The sequence below is a fragment of the Neopsephotus bourkii genome, unplaced genomic scaffold, assembly GCF_033783945.1.
Source record: "Neopsephotus bourkii isolate Nb327-2 ecotype Australia unplaced genomic scaffold, CSIRO-AGI_Nbou_v1 NB_1346, whole genome shotgun sequence".
NCBI lineage: Eukaryota > Metazoa > Chordata > Aves > Psittaciformes > Psittacidae > Neopsephotus > Neopsephotus bourkii.
In genome coordinates this window covers 4,689,701-4,714,199 of record NW_026901826.1, presented here as the reverse complement: position 1 = coordinate 4,714,199, position 24,499 = coordinate 4,689,701, and the positions used below count along the sequence as shown (strand labels likewise).

At 39.9% G+C, this 24,499-nt stretch overlaps 1 protein-coding gene across 1 annotated transcript; it reads left to right on the top strand.

The window, feature by feature from the left end:
• Positions 1-1,508: 1,508 nt before the first annotated feature.
• Positions 1,509-23,786, top strand: XG (Xg glycoprotein (Xg blood group)). The gene is made up of 9 exons (XM_061366525.1): positions 1,509-2,442; positions 13,166-13,207; positions 13,542-13,598; positions 17,346-17,381; positions 19,967-20,032; positions 20,935-20,991; positions 21,587-21,625; positions 21,896-22,015; positions 22,940-23,786. The coding sequence occupies exons 1-9, from the start codon at positions 2,385-2,387 to the stop codon at positions 22,954-22,956; spliced, it is 492 nt and encodes a 163-aa protein (XP_061222509.1). The 5' UTR covers positions 1,509-2,384; the 3' UTR covers positions 22,957-23,786.
• Positions 23,787-24,499: the final 713 nt, after the last annotated feature.

The following is a 24,499-nucleotide window of genomic DNA, read 5'->3' as shown; positions in this document are numbered from 1 at the left end:
GTTGCGACTGTCCTTTTCTTCTCTTTCAGCTTGTCTCATCTGAAAGAGACCTGATGGGTGCAAAGGACAGACAGACAGACACTCCTCCCATTTGCTGTTTTTTAAATACAGGGTTTTTTTTTGAAAGAACAAGTAAAAAGAATTCAGCAAGTCATCTACTTTGTAAGATAAATATTAGGCAGAATGCTGTTTTCCCTTTAAATTGAAGAAGATGGGTCAGTAATTCCTTAAAGTGATAAAACTGCAATTTATCATCACGTGTAAGGCCTTATATTTGTTTTAAATATATAATATTGTTTAGTTGCTATCTTGGACAGGCTGTTGCATGTCTTTGACAGAGGGAGCTGAGATAAGAAGGTCCTGTAATGTCCCCAGGAACGGAAGTGGGACAGGTATTCAAGACATCCGGACTCCAATGTTAGGTCCACTTCTTTCTGTACCACCTTCCCGTTGTTTTTCTTTCATTAGATAGAGCAGTATCTGGATTCAGAAGAGCTAGACAAGGGGTACATCATCTTCAAACTTAAGAACGTGCCATATCCCAATGAGCTAGTATCAGCAGGCAGGTGAGATAACATGTCAGTTCATTTACAAGAACAACTGTTTTGAAATAAAGCTACTGAGCATTTCTGAGTTGCTTGGACTTGCCTGGTTCTAGTATGTAGCCTTGATAACTTTCCTGCTCCCTTCAGGCAAATTCATCACTGGTAAGAAGATTAACATATGTGTGCCTGCTTTTGTTATTCTGGGAAAAAACAGTGGGCTTATGGGCTTGCTTGTGTCATGTTATAGTTCCTGTTCTAACTGGCTGACAAAGTCACCTCTTAAACCTAAATGTCCTTACTCTTCTGAGATTGAGGAATTGGCCCTGACAAGGAGAATGATGATGCTCAATTTTAGCTTTAGAGCTTCTACCTCTAGTGTAAATAGTTGAGCCATGTGATGCAGTAAACCAGGCCTTTATAAACCATTCTGCTGGTTCAGATTTGCGGGAGTGGGGGGGGTGGGGATATGTTCAAATCTGACCCACTTGGACATGAAGCTTCTTGAAGATCCAGTGTCACCAGGTTCTATCAGTCCAGTTTATGTTGTTGTGTCAGTTTTTTTGTAGTTGGCATCAAAGCATGAATTCAGCACACGCATTGTGTGTTCTAGGTAACTGAAATGAAGTGCAATTGGGGCCAGCCTGTGCCCCACATCAGACTGAGTTACCCAGCAACATTGCAAGCGTACAGATTGGCCACTTATGGTAGCAGAGTCCTCAGTGTATTTCCAGCCCTAGTCAAAACAGTGCTTTCTGGCCTCCCTGCATCTTAACCCCCAGCAAAAGGGAGGACACACACCAGTCTCCTCGTTGGTGCTGGGAGCTGGTGTGATGGTGGCAATCCAGTTCAAGAGACAAGTGTCTCTTGACATAGGTATTTGGTAGAGAGAGGCTATGACAAAACTGAATTTAAATCACAACAGTGATTTTAAACTGTGTTCATGGGTGGATGGATGGATGGATGGATGGATGATACTTGTTCATTTCCCAAAGCTTTGTCTTCTGATGCTCAGCACTAAGATCTCTGTCCATGTAGGATATTTATGTTTAAAAATATATCTAGATCAATGGAAAAATCACAACAGACAATGTTATCTCCTGGAGACAAGCATCTGCTGAGGAGCTGAGCATGCTTCGGTAGTGCAATATCACTTTTTAAGTGTATAAAATATAACTTTTTTGTCATTCCCCCTGCAGAAAATTCCCAGGTCTCTGCAAAGCAGATTCTTGGCCTCCATTTCCCCAGCATGGAAACTCAAGTGAACAGTTAGGATTCTGACAAGATTGCCTTTATGATCAGCTATTGCTCAGCCAACACCTGAGCAGGGAAGCAGCACTCTGAGGACAGAGTCTATCTGAGAGATTTTTCTTCCAAGTATGCTTCAGAGAAGGCCAGTCTCCTCTCACACGCTGCTTGAGCTCCCACAGCACCACACCCTGCTTTGAAGGTGAGGATGTCAAACAGGTTGGCTTTCCCTCCGGGGAGGAGGTGGATTCAGATCACGATGGCTCCCTCCTCATTGGGTGCTGCTGCGGGTTCTCCAGCTCTCCACGCTCCTTGCCTGGGTGATAAATAGATTTCTTATAGGGCGGGGGGCACCTACGGTGCTGCTCACAGCTTGGCCGTAGCAGGGTTGTTTGCTTTTGTTGCTTGTCTTGTACTAGAAGAGGTTTTAGGGACTTCTCTCTCTTCTGTGGTGTTTGGGTGTGATGGTGAAAGAACTCTTTGGACAGAGCCACTGATTCCAAGTGTCTCCCTCAAACCTTGGCACTGCAGTTGCAACATCTACCATCATTGCTTGGGAAAAAACAAGACAATCGAGGCACTGCATTCAAGACAATGGGGAAACTCAAAAGTATCCTTCTGTGCCTTGGCTTTCTTCTAGTCCATGTAAGAGGTAAGCAACCTTCACTTTGGCTTATTTCTAGGGCATGATTATTAAAATGAAATAAACACAACAAAAACTTAAACCCTAACCCCAAAAAGTTTGTTGTTTAGAAATGCTTGCGCTCATTATTTTTGTTACTCGTTTCATGAGAAGCATTCAAGAGTGTTTAGATAAGTACTTCTGCAGTTTCTAAGGAGATATGTACCTTCTGGATGATTGCTCATAACAACTGTGCTAGTTGGAGTCTGTTTATTTGTTATAATTTCTTATTTCCCCTGTAGTGTTGCTGCCCTAGAATTACTGACAAGATTGGACCTGAGTATCAACTTTTAAAATGAAAGCTGTAAAATGAGAGGTTCCAAGGGAGCTTGAAGTTCCCAAAGAGATCCTTAGTCAACTATTTACTTCATGTTTATACAGCCTTTCTTAGTTATTGAATGTGTTATACTGTAAAAACAAATTCTGATTCAGTTTAAAGGATGCTCATACCTGCATACTTGTGCTCATGCTTTAGTAATTATAAATTAATAATTTATTTACCTTAGCCAACACATTCCTGAATATAGAAACTCCACACACAAGCATACTTCCTTTTTTTCATGCAGGGTTAATAAAGAATTGAATATACTTTGTACATATTTTTGATGAATGAATAGCAGTTGGGAAAATGTAGTCCTTTCACACTGAGTCATTTTTCTATATTCAAACACAATTTTCTTTTAGCAAAACATTCTGTAAAGCTTTTTTGGCTATCAAACCAAACAGGATCATCCTTCTGTGCATGTGCCACGTAGTGTACTTGTAATCTTTTCTTTTTTGTATATTAGCATTACTTCAGGAACTTGCAGCGCAGTGTTTGACTGCAGCAAGAAGTCATTCACTAACGACTAGTTCCAACATAGCTGCTGCTGCTCCTCCTCCCACCACCCCCGTTTTAAATGCAGTCCCTGGGAGACCTTGCAGTGATGGACAGTGAAAAAACTTGCCTTAAATTAGTGCCCAAGTTCCATTTTGACAAATAAGGAATTATTTAGAGGTGTTCAGCAAGTAACGTGGTGGAGAAACAGCAGAGAAGTAGGACTGTGCTGGGCTGCACTGCAGTATGTTGTGAACAGCGGTGACTCACATGGTCTCTCACCACTGGCATGCAGACTTTCTTGTTCTGGAGGATTGTCTTGTGTTGAATATTTCTGTTCAAACAATCTGAGCATGTGCAAGCCAATTGCCATACACTCTAGCATTTTAATTACAAGGATAGTCAGCCTAACCATTCTTGCCTTATACATGTGCTAATTTAGAGCCAGTTCAGGCACTGCTTTGGGGAAGAAATCATTGCTGAAAGACGTTGTGGGCTTTGGGCAGTCTTGTAACTGTGGAAACTATTTAAGCCACTTTAAAAAGCAAAATGAATTATTATAAGTCTATGTCAACAGTCACTGAATTTTATCATCAAAAAGTACATCCCTCCATGTTTCAGGGGACATTTTCAGGAATCACTTCTCAGTCCTAATTAAGTCATGATATGAGAAAGGATAGGCCATGCTGGTAAAAAGCTGGTCTATGTCCTTATGATAGGAATGTCTGTGACATGATTCATCTTTGTATATGCAGCCCTAATTCTTATCTAAGCTTTATCTAAGTCTGTTCTAGAATCTACTGTGCCACCACAGCTAGGGCACACCGCATCATTTCTCTTACCATCTAGCATTTCTTTTATGTCCTGCTATCTTCAGTTAATTGGCTAGACTGCCTTGACAGACACATCTCAACAGAAACGTGACGTACCCAAAGACCACATCACACAAGGAAAGTGAGACCTGGTGCAGTTCAGAAACTTACATGCTCACTGCAGTCTTCCATACTTTTACCTACATTCACTGGCTTTTATTTCCAAGTTTAGGCAGGTTACATGAGATCCCCCATGTAAGCTGAGCTGCTACTAATTTTCTGAGTGTCTTTTAGGCTAATCCAAATGAAAGAAACCTCATAGAAACTTCTTCCACTGAAGTTCATGCTAACATCCCATGTTGGTTACTGCAGCTTGGCCCGCATACAGTGTGGTAGGACACAGTTTAGGTCCTAGTCCCCCAGTAACTGAGATAATGCAGCTGTTTGACACATACTGTAGGTCCTGTTTGGGCTGTACATCTGTGTGCATACCTGCAGTGGGACAGCTGTGTAAAGGGCTCTCTGCTTCCTACACAGAGCTGGAAAGCAACTGAGACTCTCCGTCAGACATGACTGCTCAGAAATGCCCTTCAGGTTCCCAATCAAGATAAAACCTATACACCCATGGTCTTCAATATCAAACAGTAGATCACATGTTTAGTCAGTAACAAAGACAGTGCAAAAGTTGATGGTGTTTAAGACATATTAAGTTTACTTCATGAGGTATTACATGCTACACAGTTAAAGGGAACAGCATTTATTACTAACTAGTAAACCATGTACTACTGTCCATCTGAGGCTTACAAAGATGTTGTAATAACTCAAAACTAATTGTATTCTTGGTTAATTAGTGGGGCACTTTATGGAAGAAAATTACAGACCTCTTTGGATGTGAGACACTATGTGACTTAGTTTTATGAATAAAGTAGCTTTCACTAGAGTTAAAAGACAGAATAAGATAGATTAAAAACACAGCCCTGTTTTTCTGATACTGCTCCATCAAGCTCCAGACCTTGCTGTCACCCCATCTGAGGTCCTTTGTGTACGTGCTGAAGCACTCATAGTATCAGAAGGTATATGTCAGACAGTGAGTTCTTCTGTTGCTGGGCGCCAAAACTATTTCACTCCCAATACCAGAGCTGCTATCATCTGTAGCAGCAGCAGAACTGTTGCAACACCAGGGCTTGGGAAGAGCTTATAACCGGTGTGGTTACTCAGCTTCTCGAGTTCACTTTTCAAACAGTGCTGCCTCATTGCAAGCCTGGTAGCAGTGCTCAGATAGCCTGTTTTCAGTGTGTATATCTCCATCTTTTGCAGCAGTGGTTGTCAATTCTTTTCCATTGGGTAGTAAGTAAACAAATAAATGCCATAATTCTTTCAATATTAAAAACTAATAAAAATATGCCTTTCTGTGGCATTTTGCCTCGTGGTTAGGAGGAGATACCGCTTGTTTTGATTAGTCTTCCTTTGTTTCCACAAGGAGTTGACATGTGTGAATGTTGTAGGAAAATGCTATATAAAATCTCATCTGTAGTACAGTATCTCATAACGGCAAGTAGGCCATCCCAGCTGAAAGAAAGGGCATGCATGGGTTATGAAAATATAACACTCCCACTTCCACTCTCTGAGCTTTGCCTGAAATCAACGCATTTTTTAATTCCTGAGGAATTTCTTTTCAAAGCTAAATCACACCGATATATTTTCAAAAGCAACAATGCTCCAGATCACATGAAAACAAAGCCCAGAGTAGGCACTGAGATTAGCAGACAAATTAAATCAAAGTCCTTCCTTACGTCCTAGTGGTGGAGGAACCAGGGGTACACACTCCACACCAGGAACAGTCCGGAGTTAATGGCAACACAGCCTCCCATATCACAATCTATACCACATCAAAACTGTAACTCTAACTATCAGCTCTAACTCTATCAGGTTACCACCAGCAAGGAGCAGAAATTGAGATACGAGATAGGTATTTTTGTTTGCAAAGATCGTACAGAACTTTTTGCTTCCTGAGCATAATGGTAACAAAAAGAAGGCTGGCTCTTTGTTCAGAAATCCAACCCAGATCTGCAGAGCATTCTGCATGGCAAGACCCTTGATCTCTGTTTCCTCTGAAGTCTAAGCCACCAGATCCTCTTCTGAGTCTCCTGCTTTTGAAGTTCAGATACCAGCTGATGCTCAATCACCCTCTGCTTAGGGTCATTCAAAGAGGATTCTTTGTGCAAGCTGGTGGCATGTGCAAAGGCTTCTTCAGCTCTGTGAAGGGAGCCTGGTTGCTTCTCTCATGTAGTTCAAATGAGATGGGAGGTGGCTCCTAAGACTCCACAGGGACTTGTGGCTGAGCAGACCTGCTTGCTGATGTCCAGCAACTCCTTCCAGCATTATTGTTTTCTAGAAAACATATTCTTGATGGTATGAAAGGTAGAAGATGGAGGCCTTGCTTCTTTTTTGTCTTGCATCTTCAACACACAAGCAAAGAATGTGTATGAAATGTCCTGAATGTCCACTTTGACTTGACAGATTACTAACCCCTTTGGAAGAAATATAGCTAATTATGCTGATGGGCTACGCTGACCTCAGGGTGCACAGATTAGTTATACAACAGAATCTCTGAAACAAATTCATCCCAATGTTAAGTTGCAGAATAGCCCTACTGACATCTGTGCTACCCACAGCCAAAGGTATTTTGCACGTATTTTACCAGTGCAGTTGGGATGATGCAGGGAAGTAGAACAATTGTGAGCAACAGAAATAGCAAAGCCTGGCATCTCCCTGACCTTCTGCATTATCTTTAGCTCCCTCTGTTGTCGCTACCCACCAGCTGGGACAGCTTGGATTAGCCAGCTGGTACTTAGGCAGCGGGTGGTCATTGTGAGAGCTGCTGCTGCTTATGCCACACTATAGGGTTTTAGGAGGAACACTCATCTTGGTCTCCTGTTTGAACTTATCTTATGTACAGTTCTCATGTAACGCGACCATTGTTAAGCCTGGTACTCTCAGACCAAGTGTCTGAAAAGGGCTAGACAGCTTCATGAACCATGCAGGGACAGAGGTGATGTCTGTTCATGATTCACCATGCTCTGGGTGAACAGCCCATGCCATGGCCTCATCTCTGCTTCCTTGTGACACAAAGCTGAAAACCTGAGGTGCTCAGATGAATGGTGCTGCTTCATGGAAGAGCCCTACTTTTTTGCTCTGCCTGTAATTTTACAGCATACAACAGCTTCTTCTGGACTCACTTTGAAGAAAAACACAGAAAATTATGTATGCTCTATTTTATGTATGCAGGACGTATCACATCATAAAGAATGACAGCTACCTTTGAACAGCTGTTGTTTGTCCGCAGCAAAGCAAACACCACAGAACTAGAAGGTTTTCTTTCATGTTTGATGAAACTATGCTGCACAGACCTAAAGCAGTACTGCCACTCCTGCTTTATTAGCGCATCTTATTTGGTGGTGATTATTTAAATGTGTCCTTGTATGAATAAGTGAGGGAGACCTTTTCATTTCCCTTGAATTCAAACTGTAAACAGAAGTGGCCTAACAAAAAACATGAAGCCAATTATCAGGTCCATATGCTGTGGTCTACAGACTGGAACTTGGATGCTAATTACAGATTTCAAAGCTAACTAATTTTCCACCCTAACATCAACGGGCTGTAATGGCAGTCATTGTTTATGGAACGAAAGGGCCATGAGGGAAAGAAAAGCTACAGTAACCTCATCAGGAAATATGGATCAGGAGTGTATTACATCAAAGAAATAGTACCTGCTCGAGATTTTGCCCAAAATGTCCACTCTAGGGTATAAGCCTTTATGTTCTCCCACAACTTTTCTTATGTGAGTAATTTCCTTTAAACAAACACAGTTCCCGAATAAAGTTGAACCAATAAATGGGTATGTTCTGAATCACATACCTGGGAGGAAACATTCCATTTTCTCATTACAGAGGAAATATGTCTCATGATTGTATAATTATCAGAAATGATCTCTGCAAAGAATAACTTACATTTCAGCTAAAAAAGAACATAAAATGGGTCCCATGAGCGACTTTGGCAACATATTGTTCCTTTTCAGAAAATTTTTGTTCTCATTTGTGAGTCACTCAATTCTTCCTCAGTCTCTGCCAGCTTCATAATGTTTTAAGCTCATTGTATTCACAAAGCAATTCATATTTAATCACACTGAAGGAATATTTTTGGTCTGGTTTTTAAATAATGTAAAATCAACTTATTTTCCCTTTCCTGCGTTAGTTGTTTCTAATTTATTTGTAACACAGGTAGTCTTAATGCCCTCAAAGCCCATAATTTAATCATATTAATGAAAAAAAAGATGTATCTAGCACACATGTGCATATATACATTTAAGATGTATGTCCACACATGTATATACACATAGAAACACATTTTCTCATGGATCTTCTTTTCATTTTTAATACCAGACTATGCACATTAAATGCATCAGAAGTTAATTTAATTTGTCTCATAAGCTGACTCGTATTTAGCAATGTTCATGATGCCTTATTTAAATGTGGGTCATTTTAATGGCCACAAACTGTGTTCATATTTATCCGGTGCAGGACTGAGACTACTCATGGAGATTATAAAATTGCAGAGTGTTGCCACAGTAGCCTTTCATCAGAAAACTTTTGACTACATTTGTAATGATGAATAAGTGACATCCACCTGCAGATTCTAGACTTCTTCCTCAGAAATACTCCTTAAAAACTGTGGGACCTCAGTCCCTTGTGATCAGTCAGCTACACTGGTAAAGGGGGATGGATCTATTTAACATTTAGGTCACAAATTAAACCATAGACAAAGATGCTGCTGTATGCATGTTAGTGACTGGATATGTGGGACATGTTTTCAGAAACCTAACGTTATGAAAAGTTTGTGGACATTAAATGCACACGTGCCTGAGGAAATGACTTTGTAGGGTGCTGCTTTGGCGGGGTGGGACAACCTCACTTCCATGATGTTTCAGGAGGATGTGTCTCATATTCAAGGAAACTTATTAAAAGCTGGCTTAGTATCTCTGCAACAAAGAGCAACCATAATAGTCTCCATAGTAGAACAATTAGACTGACAAGGATTTTATGTCACTGGCTTTCCACACATGGTGTTATAAAGGCTTATAGAAAGCAAATGTCCTACCTGGAAAAATCATGCTTGTAAAAAGAAATCTAGCAACTTTGACTTTTAAACTACCATGTTTTGATGTTTGGCTTTATGGAGTCTATTTTCCCCTGCCTGGCTGCTACAGAGAGTCTACTGTTAGCTATGTAGGCCAGGTCTACTACACAGTTTTTTACTGCGCAGCTGCATGGGTTGGGTGGGGATGAGGGAATTACATCCCAAATAAGGCTGGCAGTGCCAGCAGAAATCCTGCTGGCAGTTTAGTTCCTTGTGTTTGAGCAGCTAGTATAAACATGATTAAAACGGGTCCTTTTGCAATACAAACTGTATTCATCTGGAAGGCTTGCTTTCTTAGCTTAGTACTTTCTTATTTGTAGATAAGGACTGCTCTGTGGTGTCAGGCAGGAGCATATAAACATTTCTCAGATTCTCTGCTGTGAATTATGGTGGACCACCCAAGAAAAACCACCACTGCAATAGTTCCATTTCTTTGTACAAACAGGGATACTCCCAGAAGAAAGGCTGGAAATGATGCCAAGAAATAGCAAACCAGTCCAAAGCAGCAATGGTGCAGATAACTGAGATAATGCCTCCTGCACAGCTAAACCTCTTAATAACTTTATCCAGGTTAAAAAAACCCAAACCAAATAAAAGAAACCCCAAACCCAAAACAACAATAAACCCCAACCAACCAAGACTACACACACACAAACCAATAAAAACTGCACACAAAAAAAACCCAATCAAATAAAACCCCCAAAGGAACAAAGCTGTTTTCTCCCCACTGAAATTCCTCTCATTCTCATTTTCATAAGTTTCCAGCTGTTTCTATTATGGAAGCTCATCCAAGGAAAAAAAGGGCATTTTTGTTTGTGGAAAATTAATTTCTTTCAGTCTGTTTGTTCTGTGAAACAGCTTGACTGATTTATTTCCATTGTCATTCATCTTCACAGTTCCCTGAAGTATCCAGTTCCTATTGAGCTAAATATTGTCTGAGCCTCTAAATGTGTTTTTGTTTGTAGACCCACCATTTTGTGGATGAAATCTGGGCTGTTCAGCTATTTAACCATCTGTTATCCTCCCAGATTACATTCTTTAAATGTCTAGGTGCAGTCTCAGAATGGTAATGAGCATTTAAAATTCAGCTCCACAAGATCCTACTCCTTGTGGTTGTTTGACATTATTACCAGAAGAAGCTGGGAGGGAAGTCCAAGGAATCTTTTGGTTTATTGGAATATCATTTACCATGGTGCACAGATGTCAACATACAATTTGCCCATCTGTCAAGGTTTATATTTACACAGTTAAAGAGATTTCAATGTAGATTCCTGTCTTACTCCCAGTCAGTCATTCTGTGCTGGTGTCTGGGGGGTTTTATTACTTGGTGTATCATCAGATACAGTTAAAAAAATACCCAAACCAATCTGAATAATTCCTGCAGATTTTCAGGCTTTTTTTTCTGTTCTTAAAAATCCTGTAGTTGTCTTCTGTTTCTCCTTTGCAGGCTTAAAACACCACCTCTTGTCTTTTCACACCTGTTTGATAACAGAGCAGACATGACACACAATAGGAGAGGGAAATGTTGGTATCATACAGAAGGGCAGATATTAGTAACTGTTTCAGTCTGCTGTTTTGCTTTGGTTCTCATATAATTGGGAGCATCTGCATCATCTTGCTTGAATTCCATAATATCTTTTGATGAGGTACCTCCTATTTATTTATTTTTTCTTTTCCCTAACTTCAAAGAAATATTTTACCTGGAATTTTTCCAGAGTCTTCCTTCACAAGACAAACTTGTCACATTCTCTTTACAGCTCTAGGACCTCTGTAGCTGCTTTCCATATTGTTACTTCCTGCATGTCAGGACCTGCCACAGAGGAGCTGGTCTGGCCAACAGCTCTTTAGTGTTACAGAATGATTTCTCACGACTCACTCTGATGAGCAACGGTTTGAGCCCTGCCGGCGGTGCCCTACAGCAGCAGGGCTCAGGTCAGATAGCCTCTGTCAGTGCTTGGGATGCCTGTCAAGAATGAAGATTTATCCAGAGGACAAACCCAAAGGACAGTCAAACTTCTCGTGTTGCTGGCACTGAAAAAAATGCTTCAGAGAAATATAATTTGATCAGATTAGTACAGGCAATGCCATGATGTCATCCTGCGCGCAGGGGAATATAGATCAAACTAGCAACCCAGCTAAGGACCCACTCCAAAGGTTACTGGACTTGGCAAGGTTGGCTGAGCAGCCAGGGCAGGGGAAGGAGAGGTTGTTGGACGAGCTGGCACTCTAAGATCAGTTCAAATGTATAAGAGATGAAATGCTACACTGATAACATTACAGGGAAAGCCTTATGTTGTTATCTGCTTTTCCTTTCCAAACAGAGGTTTTTCATAATATTTTATAGGGACAGTTTTGCTTTAAAAATCATTCACTATTCTGCATTCCAGCCTTGTTTTAGCCTTTCTGTAAGACACCAGCTGTAATTAAGTTCACAGACTTACATGAAAATCCCCACAGGAATCAAGACATTCCTACTTTATGCTCCTGCACTGATTGTTATTTGAGGCTGACACAGTGTTTCGCCACTGACAATTAATCTTCCCAGGAGCTCTCTGACACAGGTGAGAGCTATTAATCAGGAACAGTGATTAGTGTGAAGAATGCCATGAAGACAGACAGCACCTGTCAGGAAGAGAGGGCTGAGCTGAACCCAGAGTTTTGCTGGAGAACCTCTGACAGCCTCCCTCTGTTCCTCAGTTTCCCTTCTTGAACAATGATGCCTTTCTTGGGGGCTGGAACCAGATGACCTTTAAGGTCCCTTCCAACCCAAACCATTCTGTAACCCTTGCTGTGAAGTGTTCAAGCCTTACCAAGAAAAACACTTTATTGAAGAATTAGGTATTAAGCCACTTAGATGGGATAATAAACAGACCCTGATCAAGAGGCTTACTCGATAGAGCACAGTAAAACATTTCTGCTTAGGGAAGCCATAGCACACTGTGACTTTCTGTGGGTTTGTACAGGCTAATCTTGTATTTGGTGTACAAACACGAGGATGGTGAAATTTCAGCCTGGATGAAAACTATTGGGTATGTGCTCTGCAAAGAGGCGTTTCAGGAAGGCTGGTTATTAAAGGGAAAGTGGCAGATTGTAGAGAGTGGAAAGTAAAACTCACATGAATAGCTGTGTTAGTTTATTTCAAAATCATATACTTTAGTTTATACGTTTTGAATATTTTCAGGTTTCATTTGCCTGCTAACTTCAAATGTCAGGATGCTAATTACCCTGCTGTGACATTTAGTGACATCATTGTCACCTAACACAGGACAGGAAGGGCTCTTTTCTCCACTTTCAGGTTTTTTAAGGTACAGTAGAAAATAAATTAGGTAAATACATCTTTATAGCTTTTACTTGCTGGCACATGTTACAGGAAGAGTTATAAGAAAGAGTTGATTCATGTTACAAGTGATCACAAGGCAGACTTGCCAGTGAAGCTGAGCTAGTAAAACAATAATGAAGACATTAAAAATTCTCACCTAATGATTCCCATTTGCAAGTACTGTGCTGAATGCTACTTTCAGCAGTCTCCCAGCAATAGACTTGTGACCCTGTGCCCTGTAATAGGCAACCTGTGTTCTTCACAGGCATGCTTGCACAGCCACTGAATATGGATAACAGGAGAGAACAGAATCTCTTTGCACTATCTAAACAAGTAGCTTCTTTGCATTAGATCAGCCCATTTCTCATGGTCATTCAGGACTACATGGTGCTGGGACAACTGATGTCTTGCTCTGTGTCTGTGCCTGTTTGGATGGGTTTTTCTTTTGTTTCTTACTGGTGTTCTGGCTTTGGCCAGAGCCCTCAGACCTGAAGGTCATGGAAACTGCCCTCTGACTTAGTATCCTTCCTTCTGTCACTTTCCTCCTAGGTCAACGTGATTTTGATTTAGCTGATGCTCTTGATCACCCAGGTAGGTAAAACTCCTATTCTTATTTTACTATGGCATTTAGACCGAATAATATAACTTAAGTCATTTTCCTTGAAGACTGGAGTATGAAGTAGCTACTACTGAAGTTAAAGATACAAAGAACTGGGAAATGCTAGAGTTCAATGTTTCATAAAATTGAAAATTTCTTTAAAATAAACAAGAAAGGCTTTGAAAACATATCCCTTAAATTTTGGCTTCTGCTGTGATACATAAAAGTTTAATGAATGAAGCTGTCTAGATTTTCAGATACCTTCTTTTGTGAAGTTGAAAAAGATTAAGCTGTTATTGTTTATTGGTCTATCATTGTGTCCCACAGATGACATAATTACCAGGAGGCCTACAGTGATCAGAAGACCGACAAGGCCTGTGCTGAGTAAGTAATGAAGACATAACTGATCATAACTTATTTTAGATAGGTAGAAACTGTCTCCCATGAGATTCTTGATCATATCTGCTAAAGTGCCATAGCTGAGATCATTTGTGAATACAAACTGTCTTCTATATGTAAAGTAAGAGGGTTATTTTGACAATTACCAATTACATCTCTTCCAGTAAGGAAGGACATGCTGCTTCCAGTAAGTCTTTAGAGAATAACTGGCCAGTGATGGCATTTTATTTCCTGAAGATCTTCATACTTTTCCAGCCTACTGTACTGAACTCCCTGGGCAACTGTTGCCAAACATGGGTAACTGCTCTCCCACTCTTTTCTCCATTGTCTTTTCTTTTAGCATAAATATTCATGTGCTTGATAATGGACTTGAAAAAGAATCAGAAGGTATCTGGATATTCTTTCTTCTCCCCATTTATTTGCTTAATATTACCTAGTATTTATTACTACAAAGACCTGTGTCAGAAAGGGAAAAAGGTTCTGAACAGTGGAGAGAACCAAAAGGTTTTAGCTGCAGTCCTGAGAATGATGATTTTCAATTAACTTCATTATTGTTAAAAAAACCCCAAACAACAAACTCCAGACCAGAAGAAAACCACACATCCACTTATGATGGAATTTAATGATAACACAGAGATTTTTCAGCTAAATTATATTGAAAGAATTTCTGGCAATCAAACAAAATGCCTGAATTGGGAGATGCAGGATAACTTTAGCACACACAATGTCAGTCTTTTTCTGGATGAAAGTTGCAGTAAGTCTTCAGGTACATGAAAGCAGTTACATTCCCACATGATTCTCTGGCTCACTCTTTGAATAAACAGGGGCAGCTTTTTGTGAATGTGGCAGCTGCTAAATCCTGTGAAGGTTGCATTTTTCCTTCCCACTTAGTTTTTCAAAGGAAATCTGTGTTTGGCCTAGGTTAGAAGTGTCTGTTGTAAAATACTGATAAGCCACTGCCCTGTGCTGACTTCCTTCAAAGTCAGTGGAGAGAAATCAGCATGTGTAGGGATGGTCTTATCACTCTAAATGTGGATTTGTTCTTATCCTACTATAGATATTTCAAGTAGGTTACTTGAATTGTGCCCTAAAAGACTGTCCTCAGTTGTGTTTGAAGACAAGCTAGAGATGCCAGTATCTACAGTGAAGCTGCCACAGTCAGGTGAAAGGAATTTGACTTTTAGGGACTTTAAAATCTGTTAGAGGTATGACTATGAGATGATTACCTACCTGAGTCAACTTCACTGATACTTGGGAATGAAGAACTCCATGTTTTCCAGACCATGTCAGGATCTCTTTCAGCACTGAAGAGGATTACAGGGAGTGTGAAAACAATTAAAACTATTAAAAAAAAAAGTGTTAAAAATCAATTACTAGATTTGGAAAGTCCAGAAATATAATACAAAAGTATGTCTTAGTATCTGCCTAATGCTGCTTCTTAACCTCAGGGTTTCCTCTATGTCTCATTCAGCCAGTATCATTGAGAAATGAGGCTGAGATGATGATTTTGGCTCAGCTGAAGCAATTTACTGTAGAGGCTGTGTCCTCCAGGCATGACTTCCCACACACCTCTGCTTGAGATGAATATATCTCGTATGGGCACTTCCCATCTAGTGTAACAACATTCAACACAAAATTTAATAGAAGGTGATGTTTATTTACAAAATCTCTAAAAAAGCTGGGTTTACCCACTTACATTCTTGCTGCCATTGATTTAATTCAGCCATATGCTCAAACCCACATACGCATGAGCGCCAAGATGTGTGTGCTTAGGTGGTCTGTTGAGTGTCGTGTGTAACATGCTAGCTACTAAATACTTATGCCATCTCTGTGGTTATTCCTTATAAGAAATCACAGGCTGATTTATGTACAGATCTTTTACACCTCTTAAGAGTCACCAACTAGAGGTCATTTGCTTCATAATCTTGTTTACTTCAGCACTCTGAACCCTAGGCCAGGCTGCTGCCTGCTATCTGTTTTTTGCTTATTTGGGGTACACAGACTATATCTATATTGTGGGTGTGTGAAAAGGAGAGGTAGTGGAATAGGTGATATGCTGCTACCTTTGGCTTTAGAGTGCCCTTCTGCTTTTCCTCTGATGACAAGTCATCTGTGCTGTCATCGAGCACAGGCCTGGTGGTTTTGACAGACATGACACATTCCTCAATTTTACAACTGGGAATGGTGACCTTTATTTTCTGTTTTTTTAACCCTTTGCTCAACTGTTTTTCTGGTCCTTACAGACGTGTGCATTTCTATTTGTATTTCATAGCAGCCTGACAATACCTGAAACGAATCTCTGCATGAACCTTCCAGAGCAGAACCCTACATTTTATCTAACTTCTTCATCTTGACAATAAATTGAACCCAGTTTGCAGTTTATTACTTCTTATTTGTAGCATCTGACAGGTAAAGGTATTATTGAAATGCAACTTTCTGCTGGCCACACACAGACAGGAGCAATACCTGACAAGAACAAACCCAGTCATGTAGTATGAATTCGATTGTTTTCCTGCCAGATTTCCTGGTGACATCAAAACATTTAGAAGTTGTTGCATAACTGAGACTAGATACTGTTCAAAATCAGCTTCCCACTCCTCTGGATATAAAGAGCACAAGAAGGCAGAGTTCTGCTCGGTGTTGTATTGGATGGATTTTACTGGGTTTTGGGAGCTCTGGCACAATTATAATGGAAGAAAACCCCAGTTGAGTGTCTGTTCAATTTTCTGTGGCAACAAGCATCGGTATAAAAATTTAGGTAGATTTTGCCATCTCTTTTCTTCTGATTCATTCTACCACTCCACATTTATAATGAGAAGGAAAGGGATTCTTGGAGTTATGACATTCATCTAACATATTTCTGCCTATCACTCAGTGACCTTTCAGAGCTCACCGTCATTCCATACACACCCTACCGTGTCACCCACATAGTCATACCCACACCAGCATGCTGAAATTGAGTTCCTCTTGTTTACACATCTGCAGCTCATAAACAAACTGTTTACTGAATGGAAGTTCCATCCCAGGTACAGTGGAGCACATGTACAGTGCTGGGGGAATAGTCATAGTCTGTTTGTTCACTGAGTAACATGCACATGTAAACATCGAAGTGTATGTGAAAACCTTTATAGCTCTGCCAAAGAAAAGCAGTCTCCCAGCCTCAAACTGGCACATAAGATTGCTTGAAGAAAAACTTTTTATGTCACCGTGACCCTTACAAAAATTAGCTGATTCAATCTCGCTCCCCAGATAGGTTTATTACTTCCCAGTGTTTGTTCTGAAATGAGTAGTCAGTTTTTGCAGTTCAACAAAATAGACTTAAGCCAAACATGCATACACAAATTTCAACAACAGACAACATTGTTAATACTTAAGTATATTTAAAAAAGATATATTTTAATATTTTAACATGGCTAATTTCATTTATGTATTTGCAGATGTATTAAAGAGGTATTGATCTTATTTCCATTATGATGTTTATTCTGAGCTTATTTAAAGCAGGCAAAAGCTTTTGTATTTTGAGTAGAAAATATTGTTTCATACTGTGTGGACAAATACTAAATTCTATAAGAGTTTTCAAGAAAAGTGTAATGCCTTATTTTCATTTGTGGGTCTGACCTGAAAAAGTTGCTTTTCATTCAGTTGTACATTTTCTATTAAAACTAACATTTCACTTCCCTCGAGAATGGTGTGTAACGCACTTCTCTACATCTTCCTCCTTTCCATTTTTAGACAACGATCTGCACTTAGGAGATGCTCTTGGTGGGGGTGAGTGTTGTCTTCTTTTTTCAATATAATGAAGGCTTTTTTCTATAGTCTTTTTCAGAAGTCTGCCTAATTTGTGAAAAGAAATTTAGTGATTGGAGGCAGAACTGTGGTAGTGGGAGTCATTACAACTCCCTGTACGTGCAGGCCCTTTTGGCAGAGGCCATCACAGAGTGCGGCCAGCAGGGTGGGCTGTGTTCGGTTGCTAGCAATGGGACCTTGCAGGCTGGCTACCTGTGTGCGCTGAAGTCAGCTCTGGTTTACTTTACCATGCCAGGCTGCCACAGCCATGGCTGGGCATGTGTTGCCCACTCATCTGTAAGGCACCATTCAGGGTGGTGGCCTCTGACAGCAGGTTGAAGAAAACAGGTTATGGCAGTCATTTCTTCAGCTGCCAAAAATGAGTCTAAGGTCAGCAATCAGAGGTAACTGGATAGAGAGAGGCATGAGCTTGTTGCAGCTCTGCTGATCACAAATCAGAAATGCAGGAAGGAATGTATTAGAGATGAGCGCTGATGGCACAATATAGCTAAAGCTTGAAGCACTCAAGCTGTTGTAACATGCTACAACTTCCAAGTGTTTCTATAACATCCAGACGTGATATAGGAAGAATTCATGGTGCTGTGTTGAGCTGTGTAGGTATGGGAAATCCTTGACTTGGGGAATTTTTGTACAACGTTTTGCATGGCATGTTTAGAGATATACCAGGGATCTGAAGTACTCTGGTACATTGAAGTTTCTGGTACATTGAGAAATTATCTAAAATGCAAGTAGCATTGAATCAAAGTGTAAAATTCCACTTGAATCAAGGCTACCAAAAATAATTACTTCTCAGAACAGATCCTCTGAACTATGATTCCAGTTGCAGTGGCTTGGTTTACTCATGTTTCAGTCTTAGAGAATCATATTATTTACACTATTCTTTCCCATTTCCATGGTTTTCACATTTCCAGGTTCTCCTGGGGCTTTTCATATCTGTGAATGACATATTACCCTGCACTCCATAAAGCTGAATCTAATTTTCTTTATAATTCCTATGTTTATATTATCATTTCTTTCTGCCTGTACTAATTGTTCCATTCCTGAAAGTTTTTAGTGAGTGCTGTTATAAGAGGGTGGGTGTTGATTCAATTATTAATGAATATCTTCAGTATCTTCACTATCTTCACTAAAAGCCACCTTTTAATTCAGAGACTGGCAATTGATATTTTCCTTTATTTCTATTTCTTTGCTCCATTTTCAGTTCAGCTTCTTAATTGATATTCATACAGAGTACAATGGGATTAATGACATCTACCTCACTATCAATAGTTCTGATATAAAATATCAGATATAAAATATATCTTCTTATGATTAGAGAAGACTGAATAAGTGCTTCAGCACCATAAAAAAAAATGACTAATGGGATCAGTAGTTTTCTGCTTTTGTGCACTGGTGAGACTTAGTTTGTTACACAGAGACCTGGAAGAGAACAAGTCTCTTCTTCTTTTGAATATAGTTAATTGGGCATAGCTTGATTCAGCAAAGCTTTAAGACTCTATCTAAAATCTAATGACTGCAGCAGGATGAACTCACACGAAGTTAAGCATATATCTAAATAATTTACTGAATCAGAATCTAAATAATTTGCTGAATCTACTCCCAGACAGAAGCATTGCATTTGGCAGCTGGGCAAGAAGAAAACATGATAAAAGGGCATGTGGCATGTATTGAAGGAGAAAGAAAGATTCAAGGAGAGGAAGGGAAACTAGTATTTATTTCTGTGACCTAATTTTAATTTATTCACAGCTAAATTCACTGTCTGGATCTGAGAACAGTTTAATGTGCGACTGAACTGGTTGGGGAAAGGACAGCAAAAAGGGACCCAATACAGATACACAGAGTAACAGCCCTGGATGTTAACTTTGTCAGGTTTAGACCTGAGCCAGCTCTTGCTACACCATCACTGTTAGTCCAGTCTGGAAACTGCTCTTAGTTATCAGATCTCCCTCTCTATCCGATGCATCTCTTTATAATACCTTTTGTAAAAATTAAGGCCAAATACTGACACAAAGTCCTAAACAACAAAGCTCAAGTCTGAGTTCATTTTGCACTGTTCAAGAGTAGAAAATTCATCATGCACTAGATAAATTCAGCATCTGTTAAATGAAACTAATCTGCAGATCTTATTGATACCTGCTGATACAGAGATAACTGTTATCTCCTGCCCAGCTTGGAGCACAAGCTTCTCTGTCAGCTCTGCTAACTGCACCCCTGACACCTACAATAACACACTGTGCTTCCCAGATGTCAGCATTAAACAATGCTAGCACTTACCAGAAATACGGGAAATACTCTCCTTCAATAGTTTTGTGAATTCTTGTGTCATTTTAATTTTGCAAATGTTCTGTTTTCACCTTCTAACCAGTTTTAGTAGCCAGCTATTTGTTGATATATTGCTTGAGACTTCTTAACTGGTTTCAAGACCCTTTGGCTAATTCACAGGAGGACAAATTAAAAATAGGCATAAAATCTCAGGTTATCATGATCTTTATTTACAGCTTTCTGTTTTGCCTCTCCAACCATCTAACAATATTTATTATCAATAGGTGACATCTCAAGGAAACCTTTATACCCACCTCTTCCACCACGACCAGGAAGCCATGGTATTTCTGGTAAGAATATTTTCTCCTAAGAAAACCTAGCACAATGAGCTATTCTGAGTAAATATTTTGAATAGTTTACTTTCTTATTTCTTCATTAATAATTTTTACCACTCCTTCCCTCCATCTGCCTTTTGTTGTCACTGTTCCTGAAACAGTGTTTGGAAAGTTTTCTTGAATTTTAGTGTTGGTACCAGAAAGCTTTAGTGGTCTGCCCAAAATGTGGGACACTGACTCCTAAGTGGCACAAGGCTAACACTCATCTTGCTTGCCTTTTTGGTTTGGATATGTCTACACTGAACCACGCTAAGGTTCAAATTTGACATCTAGCCATGTGGCATGGGTAAGCCTATGTTCAAATCTATACTGAGATATGCATCTGAGATGGCCCCAGCACTGGGGAGGTGGATGTAAGCCTGTATTGCTTTCAAGTGTGGTCCCAGACACACTTAATTGAAGTGGAATTGGCAGATCTATCCCAGCTACCACCATGTATCCCATAATTACTTCTGGTATGACTGTAGTTGTGAATCATGGGCAGGCCCTTCTGGAGTCCTTATGCAGGTCTCCCTGGAAAGGACCCACTGGCTTCCTGCTCCAGGAACTGCTGAGATCTGAGATGCCCCTATTGTACAAGGATTTATGCCTCTGACAGCCCAAGCCCACACATCCCACAGGTGCCAATACAGACCCAGAAAGGCAGAGCAGCAACAGTTTTAGTACTCCAGCGTTCAGGTGAATTTGAATAGGTGACCATTCAGTGGAAGACCCCGATCCACCCATCATATCAAAGCTGGAATTTCAAAAGTGCCTCAGCTGTCCCCAGAACACTGCAAAAGGACCAGACAAGGGGGCAGAAGGGGTTACCAGATTTCAGACATTTTGCAATAGAAAACCTAATCTCTATCTTGCAGGAGGTTTTGATGACTCAGATCTCCTCGATGGGAAGCCTTTACCGCCACACATAACAGGTAGTATTTGCTAATTCTTCTTGCAGCTTCTCCCTAATACTTGTAACTCAGAACTGGCTGCTTTTGCTTTAGCAGTAATCTGTTTGTCACTGAAGGTGTAGGACAAGACTCTGCTGTTTTTATTTAGACTGGTTGTCCTTCTCCACAAGCCATGACTTTGAGTCTGAACTCTAGCTTATATTCCTAAACATTTTGTAGCCTTCTGGCATATGCCAGAACCTTGCAGGATTTATCCCTTTGAATTCAGCTAAGACAGTCCCCAAGCAAGGGTCTTCTGCTGAGAACTGCAAGCAGATGAACTGTGCCTATGATCTTATACTAAATCAGCCTGTGAAATCAGCTTGCTGTAGGCTGCTAAGTATTATCCTGTTTTTAGAGGATAATATTCTCCAAAAATTAAGTGTCATGGGGATGGATGGTTATTCCTGCAGCCAGCGCAGCTGCAGTCAGGACTGCAAAGGGAGCTCCTGTCTCAAAGTCCTGCCGAGCTGCCCCCTTTCACCTCCTGTATGAAATCACGCTTCACTGAGTAAAGACTTTGCTGTCAAAACAAGATAAAACACATTTCTTGATGAAACTTCACCCTCTATTCCAGGAGAAGAGGAGCACAATTTCAATCATGGAGGAAACACAGGTATAGTAAATAATGTATTCTTTAATTTTTTTATATCATCATAAAATGTTAGTCTTATAAAAGTAATACATACACATTAGGCTTTAAGACACTTTTTTCACACCATCTGTAATGTAACATTATTTCTAATATTCTGCTTAATTCTATTTAATGAATTTCTGTTTCACCAAACAATTCTCGTAGTTTGGCAAAAGCACACCTTAGTAGAGAATACACTTAAGTGAAACCATTTTGGTGCCTCTGAAAAAGAACTCTTCTCTTTTTCTACAGATTCAGGATTAATAGCTGGAGTTACATCTCCTATAATTTCTGCTTTTGTAATACTGGTTGTTGGATCCATAGCAGCCTACTCTGCTTACAAGAACAAGAAACTTTGTTTCAAACCACAGGGTAAGACCAAATCAGTTTCCCACTTTCCATGATGATTTAGCGATGGGGTAGATGTGAATTTTACAGACAATTTCAGTGGGGGCAGAAACAGCTCAGGGCCGAGGTCATTTGAAAATCTCATCCTAAAAACCCTCTGTGGTAAGAGAGAGTGGTAATTTTAATGTTCTTCATCAATGACAAGTATAGGAAGCCATATAATGTGGTCAGAAATTGGATGTAAGTCTCTTTATGAAGAAAATTACATGATGTGAAGTATCTGCCACCACAGAGGTGACTGACTATTTGTGTGTGCCTCACCTGGGGCACCCCATGTACCTTCTGCCTGGGGCCCCCATTTTAGCTTTGGCCTGGGTGGGCATCCTGCCCTTGCCATAGAGGTCAATTCAAACCTTTAATTCACCTTATTTGTTCTATAATGAGGCTAACAACTATGACATGAGTGAGGCACAGGAGGTGTGTGCAGCTTCACAGGCATTTCTGAGAGATATGGGATCCCCTGGTGATTCAGAAAGACTGAGCCTGGAGATGCCATTGTGGTCTCTGTGTAGCCACTGCTTTCTAGGTGCTGGGGGTAAAGCTTGGGAAGGGGGGATCCAGTCAGAGCATGGCTTGAAATGCCCTGGGATAGATTGGTCAGTACTGTGAAGGCCATCATCACAAACAGACGTTTGTGCCATCAGGGTCCCAACAGTTTCTTATTTGCCTTTGTCTGAATGGCCGTGGTTTAAGTAAAGCATCAGGTCAGTAATCCCATGTATCTCTGGGAATGGGAAGTGAGAAAAAGTGGGGAGGGCTGTCTATACATATCTGGAGATATGAGGTTCCTGCCTGTTGCCTTACAAGAACTGAGGCAAATAAAGCCCAAAAAACCTGGCAAAGAGCATCCATCATGGACACATTGAATGTTCAATATTAATCTTTCAGGTGGGGCTACAGTCTAAATCACCGGAAGAAGACCTGCTCTCTGATCACTGTCTCCTTTGATGGGTGACATTCGGCCCACAGATCTGACAGTGTTTTTCTACTTTCTCATACTGACAAAAGGATACCTTCCTCTAATGAATGTTTTGTTGAGACCCTGCAGTCCTGCTCCCTTTCATCTGACGTCACTCTTGCACCCTGAGCTTTATGTCATCAAAGACATGATTAAAACATCCAGGGATTCTATTGAGCTCTCCAACCTGCATTTTCATTCAGAAGTTATTTCAAGCAACAAAGAAATCAAGTTTAATATAAGCTAAAAATAGAAATATTTTGGTTTGGGAGCATTTGAGTCACTGAACATGTGTTTTTTTTTTTTTTCCTTGATTTTTAAAATTACCCAAAATACTTAATACTTCAGATAAAATAGGAATCAGGAAAATGGAATTTCCATTAATACATGTTAGGTTTCATTAGTATATTTAGTATGCAGATGCCAACTCTACCCCCTATCTGGAAGTGTTCAGGAACAGGTTGGATGGGGTTTTGAGCAACCTGGTCTAGTGGAAGGTGTCCCTGCCCATGAGAGGGGGTTGTGACTAAATGAACTTTAAGGTCCCTTCCAACCCAAACCATTTTATCATTCATCTGATTCTATGATATTTCTGTATTTTCTATAATGTTTAAGTAAAACTGGAAGTTGTATAAAGGATTAAAAATTTGAGTGCATTTCCTCTATGTTTATGTCTGAATTCTAGCAAAGTGAAAGGGTTACAGGTGGAAAATTAATTCTTAATTTTAAAACATTGCACGAAAAGAACATGTATATTGATAAACCACTGTTAAAAATAAAAAATGAGAAGAAGACTTGTTGATTTTATTTATATATTAGTTTATTTATTACTGAAATTATGTTTAGGTTCTCTTAGGAACTGGAATCTGATGTAAATTTTGTTTCTCTTCTTGAAAACTTAGGCCTTGCTCTAAGAGCCTTCAAAAGCATTAATTTGCCATGGTTTGTTTGTTTTTTTTTTTTAAGAAAGAACCATATCATTCATAATATCATTCATATCATTCAGAGAAATACGTACAAAGTTTTCTGAATCATTTAGAATGACTCTGTGACACTTTGTTCTATGAAATCTATGTCACACCAACTTGTAAACTTCATACATATATGCAAGTATGGTTGAGATAGTTTTGCCAGCAAGGGTGTTTCATCTTTTTCCCTTGTTCTTGATCAGCCTTGCCATGTTAACAAATGTCCTTATGTAGACAAATCTATCAACAAAAACTAACACTTTTCCAGTCTCTGAGCCTTGATTTCACTAACTGATTCAAAATACTAGCAAATGAATGACATACAGATGAAAGCTGGCCAAACTAGTTGTTCACCAATGTAATTCTGCAATACAGGCATTTTAGAAAACTCTTCAAAGCACGGAAGGAGTCTGTGTGTTTAAATCTCCATTTTATATGTGTAGGATGCTTTTTCTGACAGAAATTCCATTTAGATGGAGGTAAGCATGATTTTGTGTTTATTAAATTATTGAAAGACATCAT